The sequence below is a fragment of the Balaenoptera borealis genome, assembly GCF_965194805.1.
Source record: "Balaenoptera borealis genome assembly, chromosome: 4".
Taxonomy (NCBI): domain Eukaryota; kingdom Metazoa; phylum Chordata; class Mammalia; order Artiodactyla; family Balaenopteridae; genus Balaenoptera; species Balaenoptera borealis.
The window spans coordinates 128,194,615-128,212,376 of record NC_138861.1 but is presented as its reverse complement, the minus strand read 5'-3'; the positions used below and the strand labels follow the sequence as shown (position 1 = coordinate 128,212,376).

The 17,762-nt window shown below is 43.0% G+C and overlaps 1 protein-coding gene across 1 annotated transcript in view; it reads left to right on the top strand.

The window, feature by feature from the left end:
• The first annotated feature begins 7,516 nt into the window (after positions 1-7,516).
• Positions 7,517-17,762, top strand: part of PRSS12 (serine protease 12) — a 73,592-nt gene continuing 63,346 nt past the window's right edge. Inside the window, exon 1 of the mRNA XM_082389640.1 lies at positions 7,517-8,095. Coding sequence (XP_082245766.1) covers positions 7,606-8,095 — 490 coding nt within the window. The 5' untranslated portion in view covers positions 7,517-7,605. The remainder of the gene's footprint in view (positions 8,096-17,762) is intronic.

Here is a 17,762-nt window from a genome sequence, read left to right as displayed (position 1 = left end):
TGGATGGCATGTCAATCTTGCTGGCTGCTAGTTTGTGACATCTCTTGTAGACACTACATTACCATATTATTAAAAAATTTTAAAAGCTTGTTTGCATTTTATTTGAGGATCTCACTTGTTTACTGTTTATTGGCTGACATTTAAAAAAAATTAAATTTTTTACAGCAGTTTTACGTTTGCAGCAAAATTGAGGGGAAGGTACACAGATTTCCCGTATATCCTCTGCACCTCTCATGCATAGCCTCCTCCATTATCAACATACCCCACCAGAGTGATTATATTTGCTACAATTGATGAACCTACATTGACACATCATCATCACCAAAAGTCCATAGTTTGCATTACAGTTTGCTCTTGGTGTCGTACATTCTATGTGTTTGGACAAATGTATAAGGACATGTATCCATCATTATAGTATCATACAAAGTATTGTTACTGTCCTAAAAATTCTCTGTGCTCTGCCTGTTCCTTCCTGTTCCCACACCTCAACCACTGGCAACCACTGATCTTTTTACTGTCTCAGTAGTTTTGCCTTTTCCAGAATGTCATACAGTTGAAATCATATAGTATACAGTCTTTTCAGATTGGCTTCTTTCACTTAGGTGATATGCATTTAAGATCCCTCCATGTCTTTTCATGCTGAGTAATTCTTCTTAGTGCTGAATAATTCTCCACTGCCTATTGGCTGCCATTTAAGGGCCAATCACTATGGAATGCATAATTCTTTCCATTGGGGATTTTATAATGAAGACAAGTCTGCAACAATGTGATTGTGATTGTAGAAATTCTGTGGGTACAGCATGCCAGGCTAACACATATTGCAAGAGCGGAATTTGGTTAGGGAGGATTTCATAGTTTGAACAGGGCTTTAAAGGATATGGGGAATTTTGTCAGACTGACAAGAGTTTAGGTAACTTTGTTGTATAAGAGCCAGAAATTATGTGGCTGTGGAAAAGTTAATGCAATCATAGTGTGGTATTTGAAAGAAGGGTGACATTTTATTTTTCCACTGAAATCTGCAATGGGCAAATAATATCTGAGGTACTGTTTTTAATTCTATGAGCTGCAGTTTACTGCCACACTTATCCTGGTAACTGTCTTCACATGCTTAAATGATAGTCATTTGCTCATTGTCCAGCACTTAACATACTGCTTCTAATTCTTACAACTTTGTAAAATAGAATTATCTCCATATTACAGACGGGCAAACTATATTTTAGAAGAGGTTAGCAGTGACTGATGGATGACGGGAAGCCAGGATCCCTAAATCCCATCTCCACCCCCCCACCCACAGGCCCCACCCCCCCACCCCCCATCCTCAGGCAATGAGTTCCCCAGAGGGCGTTTATGCACAGGATGCAAGCCCAGGCAAATGTGGACTTTTACAATTAGCGAAGGCTTTGATCCCAAACCCCAAAGCAGTTTCCTAGTAGTAGGCCAATGGCCACACAGCTAAACAGCTTCTCTCCCTCCCTTTCTGCCTCAACCTATGCCCAAATCTCAACTTTATGGTCCTTAAGATTCCAGTGATGAGGTAGAAAAAACACTAAGCAAAAGGAGGGAAAATAGGGCATTGATCGTCTATGCTTATACAGGCTTATATTTATATCTCCCATGATAATACTATTAAGGGAGTCTAGCAGTGTGAATCAATTGCTGTTCTTGGATCTGCACAAACCCAATCGGGATGTCTCTTTCTTTTCTTTCTTTCTTTTTTTTTAATGTTTATTTATTTATTTGGTTGCACTTGGTCGCATTGCAGCTTACCAGCTCCTTAGTTGTGGCATGCAAACTCTTGGTTGTGGAACGCATGTGGGATCTAGTTCCCTGACCAGGGATCGAACCCAGGCCCCTTGTACTGGGAGCGTGGAGTCTTAATCGCTGCGCCACCAGGGAAGTCTCAGGACGTCTCTTTCTTGAAGGTGAAAAGAAGGGGCCGAGAAAGGAGTCTTTAGTGCCCCCTGGAGGTCAAGAAGCTAATGAATAATTTAACAGGGATTTGAACCCAGGTCTGCTAGACTCTGACACCAAATCAGTAGGAGAGTAGAACCAGAATCACAGCTGGATAAAGTAGGTTTCCACCTGGAGGCAACTTCTGGCTTAGTAGATGGGGAGATTTTCCTAACAATTTGGATTTTCTAGAGGTGGAGTGTGCTGGCTTCCAAGTAGAAATTTCCTCCACCCATAGTTTTCAAGAAATACTTGGAAGTCCACTTGTCAGGAGGTTCTGAAAAGGATTCCTGCATTTGACAGAAAGTTGGAGCTCTAAGTCCTTTTCAACACGAAGATTCTGTGCTTCCCAGATCACAGGCAAGCAGTTCTAGCCAGGCTTTTCTTTCAATCTGTTTACTTTTTTCATCTGTGGCCACAGCCCACCTGCAACTGAGGGATTTGAAAACCGCTCATTATCCTTAGGCAGACTCCTCACGAAAAGTGTTTTAACTCAAAATAGCTAGTAGTTCATTGGCTTTCAGGGACCAAACCTGTTGAGAGGAGGAGAGAGAAAACCCATCAGCGAGAACTAGTACTCAAGTGAGCAGAGCTGGGGCAGCCGCATGTCTGTCATCCTTCTTAAATGGGGTGCGGCAAGAGGCAGAAGCATGATAGGGAGGGGATTTCCTGCTTCACTGAGGCAGGCTTTCACAGGGTGACTTAGTTTGCGGGGTTAAGAATTCAAAGGCAGGGCTTCCCTGGTGGCGCAGTGGTTGAGAATCTGCCTGCCAATGCTGGGGACATGGGTTCAAGTCCTGGTTCGGAAAGATCCCACATGCTGCGGAGCAACTAAGCCCACGAGCCACAACGACTGAGCCTGTGTGCTGCAACTACTGAAGCCCGCGTGCCTAGAGCCCGTGCTCTGCAACAAGAGAAGCCACCGCAGTGAGAAGCTCGCGCACCGCAACAAAGAGTAGCCCCCGCTCTCTGCAACTAGAGAAAGCCTGTGCGCAGCAACGAAGACCCAACATAGCCAAAAATAAATAAATTAAAAAAGGAAAAAAAATAGAATTCAAAGGCAGTTACTGAGGCAAATCGACCATGTTGCAGTTGGCACTTTCTGAGTACTCTGTTCAACAGTTCACATGTATCATCTCAATTACCCCTCCCAGAGATCTGTCCTGCAAACAGGATTGCCGTCCCTTTTTCACAGATGTTGAGCCTTTGGCTTAGAGCACTAAGGGAACTTGCCTACGATCCCACAGTGAATAGGAGCTAAAGCCAGCGTGAGCACCAGTTTGATTTCAAGGCCAAATTAACCTTTTTTCTTTTCTGTTTTTGGGAGCTATCTATATATTTACATCTATATTCATCATATACAGTATGTATAATTTGGGTAAGCCTGGAAATGAATCTGTAGAATTAATTTCCATATAGGGATTACACCAAGGTTAGATGAGTTTTTAAAAATAAATGGAGGGCTTCCCTGGTGGCGCAGTGGTTAGGAGTCCGCCTGCCAATGTAGGGGAAAACGGGTTCAAGCCCTGGTCTGGGAAGATCCCACATGCCATGGAGCAACTAAGCTTGTGAGCTACAACTACTGAGCCCGTGAGCCACAACTACTGAGCCTGCGTGCCACAACTACTGAAGCCTGTGTGCCTAAAGCCGGTGCTCCGCAGAAAGATAAGCCACTGCAATGAGAAGCCCACGCACCACAACTAAGAGTAGTCCCCGCTTGCCGCAACTAAAGAAAAGCCCACACGCAGCAACGAAGACCCAATGCAGCCAAAAATAAATAAGTTAATTAAAAAAAAAATGGAAACAAAAAAGTGTTCAGTTTTATAAAATTTCATTTTGAAAAATGAGAAAAATAGAGATAAAATGCCTCTTAGAAGCATTATGAATATGATGAGTCAAGCAGAACTTTTCTTTTGCTCTTCGACACTGTATGTAAGGTCAACAGCCCTTACACATGGTTATATATGGTTAAATATAGAACAGCTGTTGCAATTGTGGGTCCTCAGACATCTTCATGGTGGAGGGCTGGCAAAGAAGAGTGTGGCTGATACAAGGCAGAGGTATAAACTTTACCTCTGCTGCCAGAGACGTCCTGCCAACAGAGGCCCTTGACCCAAATCACTGTACCATTCATTTAGCAATTCATTTCTTATTTTCTGGATCTTTCTTTTATTTTCTTGTACTTTTAACTAAGTACTATATGTTCTTTTGTTGTATTCCCCACCACCAAGACCTGATAATGTCTTATAATTTTAAATTTCCCACAGTCCCTAGACAGGGACTTATATTATTGGTATTATTTAATATATTTTTTCTTTTATGTGATAGAGCAATGCTCAGTGTTCTCTTAACAATTTTTTTTTGCACTTGGAATTGTCCAAGTAAATACTGCTTTTATGCCATATGTTTGAACGCTCTTAGCTTTTCCAAATACCGGCAGTACCCAAATTGTACATGGAACTTTTCCAAAAGTTATTTGATGTATTGGTTCTGGAACTCTGTAAAAATAAAATGTACAATATATTGGTTGTATTTCTAAATCGAACTACACTATTCAGCCCATCATGTATGTAAAGTAAAAGGATTCCCCAAAACCACCATAAAATCAAATGTTCTTACGTAACATAGTCACCACAGGAAAGTACAGATATGCACATGTATTCGTGCCCCACCTCCACCCCACAAGGCTGCACCTCCTCCCTGCTGTGATATGGGCTGGGAGATCCTCTTCACTTCCAGTTTTAGGTTTTAGGCTGATAGGCTGGGGAGAGTTGAACTCTTGGGCCCCATGTCTCCGAGGTTGCTTGATGGAATTGGAGTTTGCAGAGGTGACAAGAGAGATTGGGGGGCCTCGTGGGGCTTTCTAAGTGTTGTGATGGGAAATGCCTGCAAGATGTCACTTGTTTCTTTCTGTTCCCTCTCCTTGCTCCTTTGTTGCTGCTGAAGGGATTGGAAAGCAGAGAAAGAACTGGCAGTGGGGTTCTTGCGGTTGTAACACAATGGAGTTGAGTTGCCTCCCCTTCTCCTTTGGCTCTGATGTGTGTGATAGAGGGTCAGGAGCGTCTGAGGAGGGAGTTGTGGCTAGGTGGCACCTAATGGAGGCGGAAGGAGGGGACTTCTCCCCGTTCCCCCAACACACATGATGTGATGGAGGAGGGAGGGAGAATTGGAAATCCTAAACATCTGCATGTTGGTAGCAGCGAGGAGAAATGAAAGAAGAGATTAAAAGAGGAGGGGAGTAATATATAAAGAGCAGGTCTGTTTAAGTCATACTCTGCCTGTAAAGTAGAGGACAAAACCCAAAGTGAGGCCCCTGACTTCACAGTCCAATTACAGACATGCTATTTTATATTCTCAGAAAGATATGCTCTAAAATTGAAGCGATTAAATCCAGATGTGGAATTTTCTGTGGGTAACTCCACTTTGTATGTGTCAGCTTTATAATCTGTTAAATGTTAAGTAGACCTTGGAAAATCTTCAGCTCCTCTTAGGTGTATAGGGAGCTGGAAGAGAGGCCAGACCAGGGTCCCTCCTCTTTGGAGCTCAGTTCCAACCATCTTCTCTTCTACTTCTTTCTCATTATTTTCCTCTCTCCAAGGTACACAGGTGTGTCAGAATTGGGTCTGCCTCCAGACCCCCAGGAAGTGTGAAAGCCACGGGTGTAGGAGTCGTGCAGGGAAGGGAGGGCAGCAGGGTCTAAGCAAGCCAACCAGAATCCCAAGATGAGCCTTCCCTGGGCCATGATGTGACTGGCAGAAGGTGGAGAGCCAGGTCTGAAGGAAAAGGGTGACTCCTTTTAGAATTGTCACCTATTATATCAAGAATCTGTGATTGGTGAACTCTGTCGACCCTACTAAAATAAGTAAATCAACCTCCCCCAGAGAAGGATTTTACCTTCACTCTCTTCCCCAAGTACAGTTTTAACTATGCTTTTGGAGTCAGAAAACTATTAGTTAAAAAAAAAAAAAAATGAAATAGTGGGTAAAAACATCTTGAATAAAGATTTGATAAATACATTCTTGGATTCCTAATATCATTCACTTGCCCACTTCTCTCTGAAGTCAAATCAAATGTTTCATTAATAGGAGTGAACAAAATTAAAAAACAAAAGAAAACAGATGATTCGAAAAGGTTAAACTAAGATAGATTATTATTAGAACTGGGGGAAGGAAATTAATTCAGTTTCTAACTGAAATCTAGGTTTTAACAATAAACGTTTAAGTCATGCTCAAGTTTTCTTCAGAGTGCAGCATATACTATGGGACAGTAGTTCTACCCCACACTGAAACACGATTATGCCAGAAAGTAAAATATTGCCTTCTTTACGGCCTTCCTTTTTCTTGTTTAACTTCAGTGGCATAGTCAGGAACAACTGAAAGGGGAAATCCTAAAACATCCAGCTCCAGTGATTTTTTAAAAATTCTAAACCAACTTTTTTTTTTTTTTTTTGGGCGGCGGGAAGCAGGGGGAGCTGTGGAAAGGGCTTTGCTAAGGTCGAGCTAACAGCTACAAAATTGCCGGCAGGCAGAGCCCACTTTGGAGAGGCGAAAGAGTAGGCTTAACTCAAGTCCCTTGCCGGGCAAAAACGAGGCAGGTGTTAGAGGGATGGCTGTTTTGGATAGGATGGAGACCCGGACGGATGAAGTCTTCTCTGTTTAGAAAGGAACTTTGGTATTAAGAGGGCCTCACGGAATCCCAATAATAACCAAACAACTGGTGTTGTTCAGGGCACCGGGTGGAAAGTGGGTGGCAGGAAGTAGAAAGGCTCAAGCTGCCTTCCCTGGGTCGGTTCAGGAATTTAATTTCAGCAAATGTTTACTGGAGCCTAATAAGTGTTGGACACGATGTTAAGCACTGGGATATAAAGCGGAACGGAACGTGGTCTTGTCCTTGAGGAGCTCACAGCTCTGGAAAATGGCTTCAGCATTCCAAGTAGGCTTTGATAACTTTCACCCCGGGACTTATCAAGGGAGAGTTGCAACTAAACCCATCCACACTTTCAAAGATTTCAGAATAGAGGAAACGAGGCGCGGCAAGGGGGTGGAGGAGAGATGGCTGCAGGGGCTGGTGGCAGGCTTGGCAGCCGCCAGACGCGGGACTATAGTGGTGTCGCCTGCTGGCAAGGAGCGGCCAAGACCGTCCCCCTCGTTGGCACCCTCGGGCTTGGCTCGGGCACACTGAGGCCGCAGCGGTGCCAGCAGCTGGTCCGACCCGGCCGGGCGGGCTGACAGCCGGGAGCCAGGCAGCGGCCGCGCGGAGGTCCGGCTCCGGGGCGAGACTGCGCGCCCCGTGCCGGCAGCCAGGGGGCAGAGTTCCCGGGGCCGTGTCACTGCAGGCTACCTGGGGCCCCGGCCCCGCCACTGTCCGCCGGGTCCGCGTCTTCTCTTGGCGGGTCCTCTCCACCAGGCGGGGCTCCGCGGAGCGCAAGATTTCCCCGCCCGCGATCGCTCCCGAGGCGCAGGAGCAGAGGCGCGGCCGGGGCTCCGCGGCGGGAGGCGAGGTGGGGAGGGGAAGGCGGCCCGCGCGCGGGGGACGGGAGGGGGCTCGAGTAGGGGATTCCAGGGACGCGCAGCCCCGCCCTCGCCCCCTCCTCGCCTACCCTTCAGAACCCGCGGAGCAGGGGGAGTATGGAGCAAACGCCGCTGCTCTGGCACCATGACGCTCGCCCGCTTCGCGGTGGCTCTGATTTTCGGGGCGCTCCCCGGAGTGGTCAGCTTTGATCCGGTCCTCAGTTATCCCTTCCACCACCGCCATCGCCATTCGCCCCCTCCGGGTCCCCAGTACCGTTATTACCTTCCTACCCAGCAGCGTCCACAGAGGACGCCTGTGCCGCGCGTCCCGCGCCCCCCGGCGGCGCTCCGGGCCCCGCGCCTGCACGCCCTCCACGCCCGGCACACGCCCGGGCCGCGCGCCGGGGACTGCCCCGCCGGCGAGCCCTGGGTCAACGTGACGGACTTCGGCGCCTCTTGTCTGCGCTGGGCAGAGGTGCCACCGTTCCTCGAGCGGTCGCCCCCGGCGGGCTGGGCTCAACTGCGAGGGCAGCGCCACAACTTTTGCCGGAGCCCCGACGGCGCGGGCAGACCCTGGTGCTTCTATGGGAACGCCCACGGCAAGGTGGACTGGGGCTACTGCGACTGCAGACACGGTGAGTGGCCTCGGGGCAGCTGCGGCGACCCGGACTGGCGGGGAGCCACCCTAGCTAGGCGAGGGCATTAGGTGTTCCTCTCCTAGCTAGAGAGAGAGTGAGAGGGGGTGGGATTGCGGGTTTGCCTCGCTCAGTGTGATGGTGGGCTGCCACTGAGTTACCATCCAAGTACCTTGGTACCTTGACTTTGAATTAGCAAGGCGGGCTTCGTGTGTGAAGGTTATTTGGGGTGATAGTTTCTCTGGAAAGTGCTGCGCTCTGGCTTCCTGGATAAGGTCTTGTCTCTGCCTTGTGTGTGTGTGGGGGGGGGGGCGCGCATGCGTTGGGTGGATGTGTGTTTTCTGGATCATCTTGCCTTCAGAATGTTACCATATTTACGTAGAAGACGCAAAGCAAAGGAGGAGATAGTTTCTAAGCACTTGTTTTGGAAAGGGAAATATTAAAACTAATATGACAATCAATAACCTTCCCCCCACCCCCCCGACCCGATTTGGGAAAACGTGGTAAAATTTCTGCCTTGCTCCCACCATTGACATATATTTGAAAAAGTTTGGCAAAATTTCCTGGCCAAAATACGACTAGTCAAAAGGATGTTCATGTTCTGGGGCACAGTGTGATAAATATCATCAGTGAGTGAAGACAAAAGAAAGGGAAAAGAGAACGGAATAGTAACTATCTTAGGGAAGAAGCAACTTGATAGAGTCAAGTGCGGTTTTCAAGAGTGCCAGTATTCAGCTGTGTATGTTGTTTGTGGAAAATCGGGATCAGTTGGTAAAGAGATAAAGTTGGTAAGATGTTTTGGTTTTGTGGTAATAAAAGCATCACATTAATAGATTTAATGTAAGTGAATAATCGGCCTTTGAACAGTGTTTGTTTTGAGTTGGTGTTTTGTTTAACATTAGGGCTTTTTTGTTTCTTTAATAGTTGTGGGAAAAAAATCCTTACATGTCCTTCAAAGTTTGGATTTTCTTTAAAAATTCTTTTTTTGGCAGCTCTCCATTCAAGCTGTGGGGCAGCAGTTTCACTGATTATGATTCTGAGATATGCTGTACTTTGTACCTTTTGGAGGTAATTTGGAGGTTAACTTTCACAGGGCCATTCTTTCCCTTCAGAAATTTTTATTTATCTGTGCCTTCAATTGCATTAGTGCTTTGAGTTAAAGGAAAGTGATAGGAAGGTTAAGATCAATTAATCTTTATCCTAGAGAATGAAGTCATCGCTATACTTGTGTTTCACAGACAGAATGCCAATGTGGCTGTAAAAAATTTGAGGTGATATCAAGCAGAGAGCCCTAGCATTATTTCACTATTTACTGTAAGAGATTACTTGTAGTAAAATCTCATGTTTAGCAAACACTGACAGTTTTTTCATCTTTCTATTATTATATTTCATATTTCCTATTGTATATACATATACATAAATAAATGGATTTCAGAGTTAAAACAGTAGATCTATTGTTCTCTTTCTGACACATAATTCTTTTCACTTTATACTCCAAATGAGGAGAGTAGCTTGTTCACTGATTCTCCCCACCCTCTTGTGTTGAAAATAAATGTATACCTAACAGCAACACACTCTTTGTGATTCCTTTATGTTCATAGTCAATTCTCACTAGACAGAACCCTGAACACTGTGTAATAGTGTGTGTACTTCCTGGAATAAAGTGGTTGAACGCAAGAGAAACAAAAGAAACCATCCAAGATGGGAGATAAATTCTCCCCCGCACCCCCACCAAAAAAAAAAAAAGAAAAAGAAAAAAAATAGAACAGCAATCTGCTGGCTATGTAATAATCTAATTACTCTCACAGGCTTAGTCTTGATAACCCATTCTGTCACTTACTCCTCACATTCTGATTGGATGTAACTCATACCTTCAAAATGACTGGCATATTCTGAACCTATGACTTTTTTCGTTCCACATTTCAGTTAAGAGTGTGAACAAAGCTGTCATGGAGTGGTGAAAAGAATATGGAATTGTGCTTTAGAAAACACTGGTGTCCGCTTTGGCTCTGCCAGTAGCTATGTAGTGTTGAGTAAGACTCAACCCCCAGAGCTTTAGTTTCCTTATCCGGAGGAAGGCAGCTTTGAAACAGATTTATTCAAAGGACTTTCCCAGCACTGAGCATGTACCAAAACACCCCGGCCTGATAATAACTGGTAGGATTTATTGAGCATTCACTCTTTGTTGGATGCTGAGCTAAGCATTTTATATGTTAGTTTTCTCATTTAATTCTTTTTTTTTTAAAATTATTTATTTATTTATTTGGCTGCGCCGGGTCTTGGTTGTGGCACATGGGATCTTCGTTGTGGCATGCGGGATCTTTTTTTTTTTTTAGTTGTGGCATGTGGGCTTCTTAGTTGTAGCATGCATGTGGTTTCTAGTTCCCCGACCAGGGATCAAACCCGGGCCCCCTGCATTGGGAGTGCAGAGTCTTACCCACTGGACCACCAGGGAAGTCCCTCATTTAATTCTTATAGCAACATTATAAGATAGTGCACATTTCACTCCACAGCTCATTTTATTCTTTAATTATATAAACATGTAGAAATATCTGTACTGTCTAATGATCCTATTCTTGTAGTTTAAAGACTAGTTTAAAAAGAAAGAGAAAGGAAATTATGTTTGGTCCAATGTACATGATTGGTACATGTACATGAAGTCTCTTCTGACTTGAGAATATCCAGGGTTTTCTTTTTCTTTTCTTTCTTTCTTTCTTTCTCTTTTTTAACCAAAAAAAAAAAAAAAAATAGGACCAAAGGAAAGAAAATTTATTGTAATGAAATCCCTCCTTTAAAAAATAAACTGGAGGCCAGAGTCATGTACCTGTTTGCATCGAGAGTAATGAGGAAGTTGGTGCCCCTGAGGTGGAGAGTTGGTTGAAACCAAGTTGAAGGGGTGGCAGGGGGATATCAGGTGAGCCAGGGCAGGGCGTGGACACTCCAGTGGCTCAAATATCTGAGAACAAGAAAGATGATGCCTGGGCCCTGGTTGTGTGAAACTTGCAAATTAGTAATAAAGAATCATTTGGGGGATTCACCCTGAATCAGCCCTGGGAGTTAGTTCTTAAAATGAGCCTTAGAATCACGTGGGGGCTTATTCAAATGCAGATACCTGGGCTCTAGCCTTCAGAGACCCTTATTAAGTAAGCTAAGGAATTCGGCTCAGGAATGTGCATTTCTAATGAGCAGTCAAGGTGATTTGGAGGCTGAAGACCCTTTGCCACTGTCAGGGAAAACCATGGGAGGGCATCAGAACCCACCTAAGCTGTGTAGAGGTGGGTGATCATGTCAGCTGAGTCTACCATTCTGTGACTTAATCCTGCTAGATTTAGGATCAAGCATAAGGCAGGCCTATGGTAACTTTTTGTGTGGTTTTAGAAAATGGTTTTGTTTGACCAGTGTGGGATAATAACAACTTAGTTCACCAGAATATGATTATTAACTGAATGTGAGCCAGATTATTTTCACATTTCTATAGGAAGAATTAACAGGCAACTGATTCCCCCCAACAATACCTTGCAATAATTTGGAGCTTCCTGACTAAAAAGAGAGATCCCTTTTCCAGTCTCCAGTTGGTGTGGCAGGTAGGGCAACTTGCTTGCACTGTGCTAGGAGCTCCTCTTTGTTACAAGCAGCCAAGTGGAACTCAACCATAGGTGACTGATGACTGATGGGTAAAATAGGTATAATAAACGATAATGCTCTAATGATTGAGATTTTGAAACAGGAGGGAAGGGGCAGGGCACAACCTTTAAAAGAATGACGTAGCCATAGGACATGACGAAAACTGGGTAGAACCAACTAGGTCCAAGATGGCGGAAGATTTCACTTCCAGTGGACCTTGAGCCTCATTATATGCTCACTGTAATATATTAGCATGCTAAATGATACACCCACCAGTGCCTTGGCAGTTCTGAGGCTGATCAAAGATCAAAAAGTGGGCAGTGGCCCAATTCCTGGAAATCCCATCCTCCCACTCATTAGCCTATGAAATTACCCAGCCCATAAAAACTAACCACACCATATTTCAGGGCCTTTCACCTTCTGAGATGGCCCACACTCTATCTGTGGAATGTGTTTCTCTCTAAATAAATCCACTTCTTATCTATTACTTTGTCTCTCACTGAATTCTTTCTGCGACTAGACGTCAAGAACCTGAGCTTCAATAAGTCCTGAGACCAGGTGTGTGATCTCAATTAAAAGACCATGGGTTCAAGTCCCAATCTGGGTTTTGGCCGGGTTTGAGTCCCAGCATGTGGGTTCAAGTCCCAATCTGAGTTGAATGGTTTCAGTTTTACCAGAAAGAGTGATTCATAGATCTGAGTTTTTGTCATGTCATCCAGATTAGTTCACCCAATTCTCCTGATTCAGATAGAGATAGCGGACTTGTGGGATGATACAGGCTGTACTCTTTGAAGTCCATCTGGTGTTTGAAGTGAAGGTTAATTTAAAAAGTTGGTAGAAAGCAGTCCCTTTTAAAACTTTTTTAATGCTGCATCTTGATTCTACGTAGAAGTGAAGGTTAATTTAAAAAGTTGGTAGAAAGCAGTCCCTTTTAAAACTTTTTTAATGCTGCATCTTGAGTCTACGTAGCAGGTGCTGAAAAACATTTATTAGCAATAACAGATTTGATACATTTCCTGGCTGGATTTTAAATATTGAGCTCACTCTGCTTTTCAGGCTAAGGCAGATATAAAATACTTTGATTTGGGGCATTATCTGACTTTTTACTAGTGTGAATTTTTTTTTTAAGAAGAAAATTAGATAACCACTTACTATTGCCTTTTATGAGTGATTTTCCTGGACTCACAAATACTCTCTCTCTCTGCATATATATGCAGTCCTTGGGGTGTGTGTGTGTGTGTGTGTGTGTGTGTGTGTGTGTGTGTGAAGGTAACCTTTGCAAAAGTAATTTGGTTTATAACTGTGAAGGCAAACCTAAATATCAAATAATAAGGTATTACCCAGAGATCTCTTTATTCGATGGATACTCTGCAGCTCCTAAAGTGATAATCACAAAGATTGTCTATAAAAAATGGAAAAATGCTCACAATAATGTTAAGGGGAAAATATGGATACAAAATTTATATACATTATGACTAACTGAAAACAAGGATGGCTGTGAAAAGTTTGGAAGAGGAAACAGATGATAATTACGAACTTGGGTATGAGTGTGGCTTGGATCAGTTAAGGTGGTTTTGGTGGCAAAGAATAGAAAACCCAATTCAAAATGACTGAAGAAATAAGATTTGTTGTTCATATTACAAGAAGTCAGGCTCCAACATGGTACAGCTCTATTTCTCTGCTACTCTTGATTCCTTTATTTTCAAAGTGTGGCTTTTATCCTTAGGCTAATGGTTATTCCAGATTTCATATCGAGATAGAACAACTTGAAGAAGAAAGATAGAGCCCCCTCTTCATGTATATCCCATTGAAAATGCAAGGAGGCCTTCCCAGAATTCCCCCACAGATTTCCTCCCGTATTTCATTGGCCAGACCTTCCTGGCACTATCTGGGAAGGAAAATGCAATTACCATGCTTGCCTAGGTTAGTCAGGATTGACCTCTGAACACATGGGGACAATACTGGCAGGGAGAAAGCAGATAGTTATTGAGGAGAACCAACAGAGTCTGCCAAGAAGTGTGGTTGAGGTTTGTCCTTGTTGGGCTGCACCCCCTCAGGCCTGCAAGCCCAGTACTTGCCCAGCCTCCTGACCGAAGAAAGAGCCCAGAGTCAGCGACAGAGACGTCAATGGTTTAATGGATGGGGGATCTTACATCTCTGAAGTAAGGTCCTGGAGCAACATCCCACCATGTGCAGCAGGGGGTGGGCAGGACATGGCAGCAGTCTTTGCTACGGGTGTGTGTGTGTGTATGTGTGTGTTGTGTGTGTGTGTGTGTGTGTGTGTGTGTGTGTGTATAGGGGGTTGGGGGGTGGGAGGAGTAGGGGTGAGGGCGGGGGATGAGGGGGTAGAGAGGGAGGTTACCGGTTACAGAGGGAATTGACATCAGATTGGCTCATTGGTTACCAGGGAAACCAGCAGGGGAGCACAGCCCCTCACCACCCCTTTGATAAGCTATCATAGTGGAGATGTTCTGATCTAAAAATTAAAACAGTCTCTAGCTGGAGCTGGGGCAAGTGTGTAGGCGTTTACTGTTAGGCTCTATGATGAAGAGGGAAGGTCAGTCACGTGAGTAGGGTGTAGGTGAAGCAGGGGCTGGTTGAGCGGGGGATGTACAGAGAGCCCGAGAACTGCCGTCTTGGGGGGCCTGACCATACAGTCCTTATACAGGTATCCCCCGCTTCGTGAAAGTTTGCTTTATGCACTTCATTTTTACAGAAGACCTACATTAGTACCTGTTTCTGCTAGAAAAGAAATCCAAAGAGAATTTTTGCTCTTATGAAAGAGCAAAAGGTGAAAGGTGAAAATTGAAAAGAGCGTTCAGTGTTTGTTTTGCAGTGAGCCATGACAGAGGCAGCGCACACCCGGAGCAGTGAGAGTGGCGCCCCTAAGCTCCTTCTCCAGGAACTACGCTCAGTATTTCAGCGTCAGGCTGCTGCCAGGCTTTGAGCTGTGTCTGTGAGCATCTGTGCTTTTTCTCAATTTATTTTGTGCATCTCTTAGCAAGATATGTCCTAAGGTTAGTTGCTTCTTGGCTTTATGCCATATTGGCTTACAAAAGGTTTCATAGGAAAATTCTACTTTTGGATAGCGGGGAAAACATGCATTGGGGAAACTTAATGCAATTAGAAAATAGTTATAAGTAGTGTAAAAAATTACACTGTGAAACGCTTCATGCATTTTTTTCGCCGTATGTAGATGAATAACATTTAGACATTGATTTAATTGGTAGAGCATATTTACTTAAGATGCTATTTGCAGCTCTAGCAATTTATGTCTGCAATGAATAATTCCAGTGTTAAGAATATGGAAGTTTGGTTCAGTTGTTAGGTAAACAGTGTTCTAATTTTTAAACTTTTTCCCCCTTGAATTAACCTGTAAAGAAAGAAATCCTCTGAAGCCTGTCCCTTTAGTCTGCATAGCAGACGAGAGTTTAGTTGTGCGCTATATGAACAATTGTTGTAGACTGCCTTCTACATGGTTGACATGCTGTTGTTAGAAAATCAGGAAATGTTGATTTTTGCCTCCTTTGCATCTAACTTTTCCAGAGCAGTCACCTCCTCTCACCTCTTCTTCCTCTTCCTGAAAATTAGCACAACAATATTAATAAAAATTTTATTGTTTGCAAAACACTAAAGTAATGAGATTTGCCCCCAGAAGCCACGTATGCACATTCAGCTTCATACTTTTTATTAGGATCACCAGAGAGACACAAAGACTGAGAAATGCTGATTCTTGTAGAAAGGCAAGAGTAGATTTCATTAAACAGTTCACACTAGGGGCAGAATTTACAAAGATGAATAAGAAATCACCTGTGTCCTCTAGTTGAGGATGGCCACTCTCTGGTTGAGATGTCAGGAGAGCACTAAGCATTTTTATTACCTTTCCTGTGATATGTGCTTTGGGAGACAGCTACGATTACTATTAAGTGTAGTTTAATTTCATCATTCAGAGTTGTACAATAAAATGGTAATAACCTTACCATGTGTTTATGTGTGGATAGTTCAGAGACAAACAATTTGTGGAATTTTCTGCTCCAGTTATTTAAATGCATGTATTGTTAGTGTACCATAACTTAACCTTGCATAGAGTCTTCTTTTATATAATATTATATAACGTTTTAAACCCACAAATAATCGATAAGATTTATAAATTTCTAATAAGCCCACTGTAAATGGGTAGAATTGCTTACAGAGGATATGCTCTCATTTTGAACCAGACCAGTTCCTATTTTTTTCTCAGTACTAAAGGTATCTACATGAATAATAAATGAACAATTAATATGAATTATAGATGTGAACTAATGGAGGCAAATATAGTTCAGTTGGGTAATAGTTCAGGGGAATGCTTCGTACATTAAAAGATGATTTGATTTCATTTTGACATGGCATGATTTGCATAAAATCTATTTCGCAATGCTAAACTGGTTTCAGTTATGGGTAAATGTAATCATACACAAAATAGAATACCTCAGTACCATCAAATAAGGTGTAGGAAAAAAGAAACATAAAAATTAACGTAACCTCCCCTACTGTACTTGAAAAATTCAGCTAACTGCTGCCCAATTCAGTTGTTTCTAGGGAGTGTGATTTTTTGTCTGTATTTTATAATTAAGATAGGAAATGATCATTTAGTATATTTTTCCAGTGTTGCCTTTGGTATAAGACAAAAGATTGTTTCATTGTCAAATATGTGTACTAAATTGTCCAACATGTAATGGGCTTTTTTCTATTCTTTTAAATAGTTCATAAACTGAAATTTCTGCATGATTTTCAGCTTCAAGTATACTTTTTGTCAAGGATCTGAACAATAGCTTGATGTCACCAGCATGGATTCTTTCTGATTCCACCAGAACAATAGAAATGACTAAAATTAATTATTTTGTGCCTCTCTGAAGTTCAGTAATAGATGAGAAAGGATCTGTGGGATAACATTAATTTCCTTTTACTCATTTATCAAACTGTGACTTTAAAAGATTTTAAAAATATTTATTATTAATTCTATTCAGAAAACACTACTGGGATGGATCTTTGTTTTTGCTGTTTTTCTTTGTCTTCAAGTGAGTGCTATTCTATAAATATATTTTAAGGAGTTAACTAGATAGGCATGTCTTTTCATTTGGTTTATTTTGGAATGAGCTGGATTTAGAGAACAAAGATAGCTGACCTATTTGGTTCCTTTCCTAATATTTCTGTTAGGCCTCCTTGAAGTATGGAGTATGAGAAGGGAGGTTTTGCCAGCTGTCCAAGGAGGGGTAATACCGTAATGGCTCTATTAGTTTGCTAGGGCTGCTGTAATGAGTACAACAAACTGAGTGGCTTAAACAAAGAAACTTATTATTTCCCAGTTCTGGAGACTAGAAGTCCAAGATCAGTGTCAGCAGAGCCATGCTTCCTCTCAAGGCACTAGGGAAGGATCTGTTCCAGGGCTGTCTCCTAGCTTCTGATAGTTCCTTGGCTTGTGGAACTTAGCTGCAACCTTCAGGTGGCATTCTCCCTATATGTGGCTCTGTCCAGATTTCTACTTTTTATGAGAATATAGTCATGTTGGATTAGAGCCCTCCCTAATGATCTCATCTTATCTTGATCATCTGCAAAGACCCTATTTCCAAATAAAGTCACAAGTATTCATAGGCACTGGAAGTCAGTACTTCCACATCTTTTGGGGGAATAGTATTCAGCCCATCACAATAGCCTTAAAAACTATAAAACCAATGAGACTTGTGAAGACAATTTTAATCTAGTTAGCTGTCCTTCTCTGGATTACCTTGTATCGAGAGAGGCTGATAACATGGTTAAAGAGAACCCCTTGGAATGTCTCTTTGTTTTGGGAATTCCTGTTTTTTAGCAACGTTGTCCACAAAGCAAATTTCTGTAACAAAAATCTTTTATGTTCCTTTTCCTTTATAAAACTGGAGATACATTTACATAGAAGAAAAATAATAGTAAACTAAAATGACAGTAAGCTCAACATTTTTGGCAGGGAATTAAGGTAGTAGAATTCTTACCATTGTTGTGCACTGGCACGTTTTGCCTTTAGGTAGCT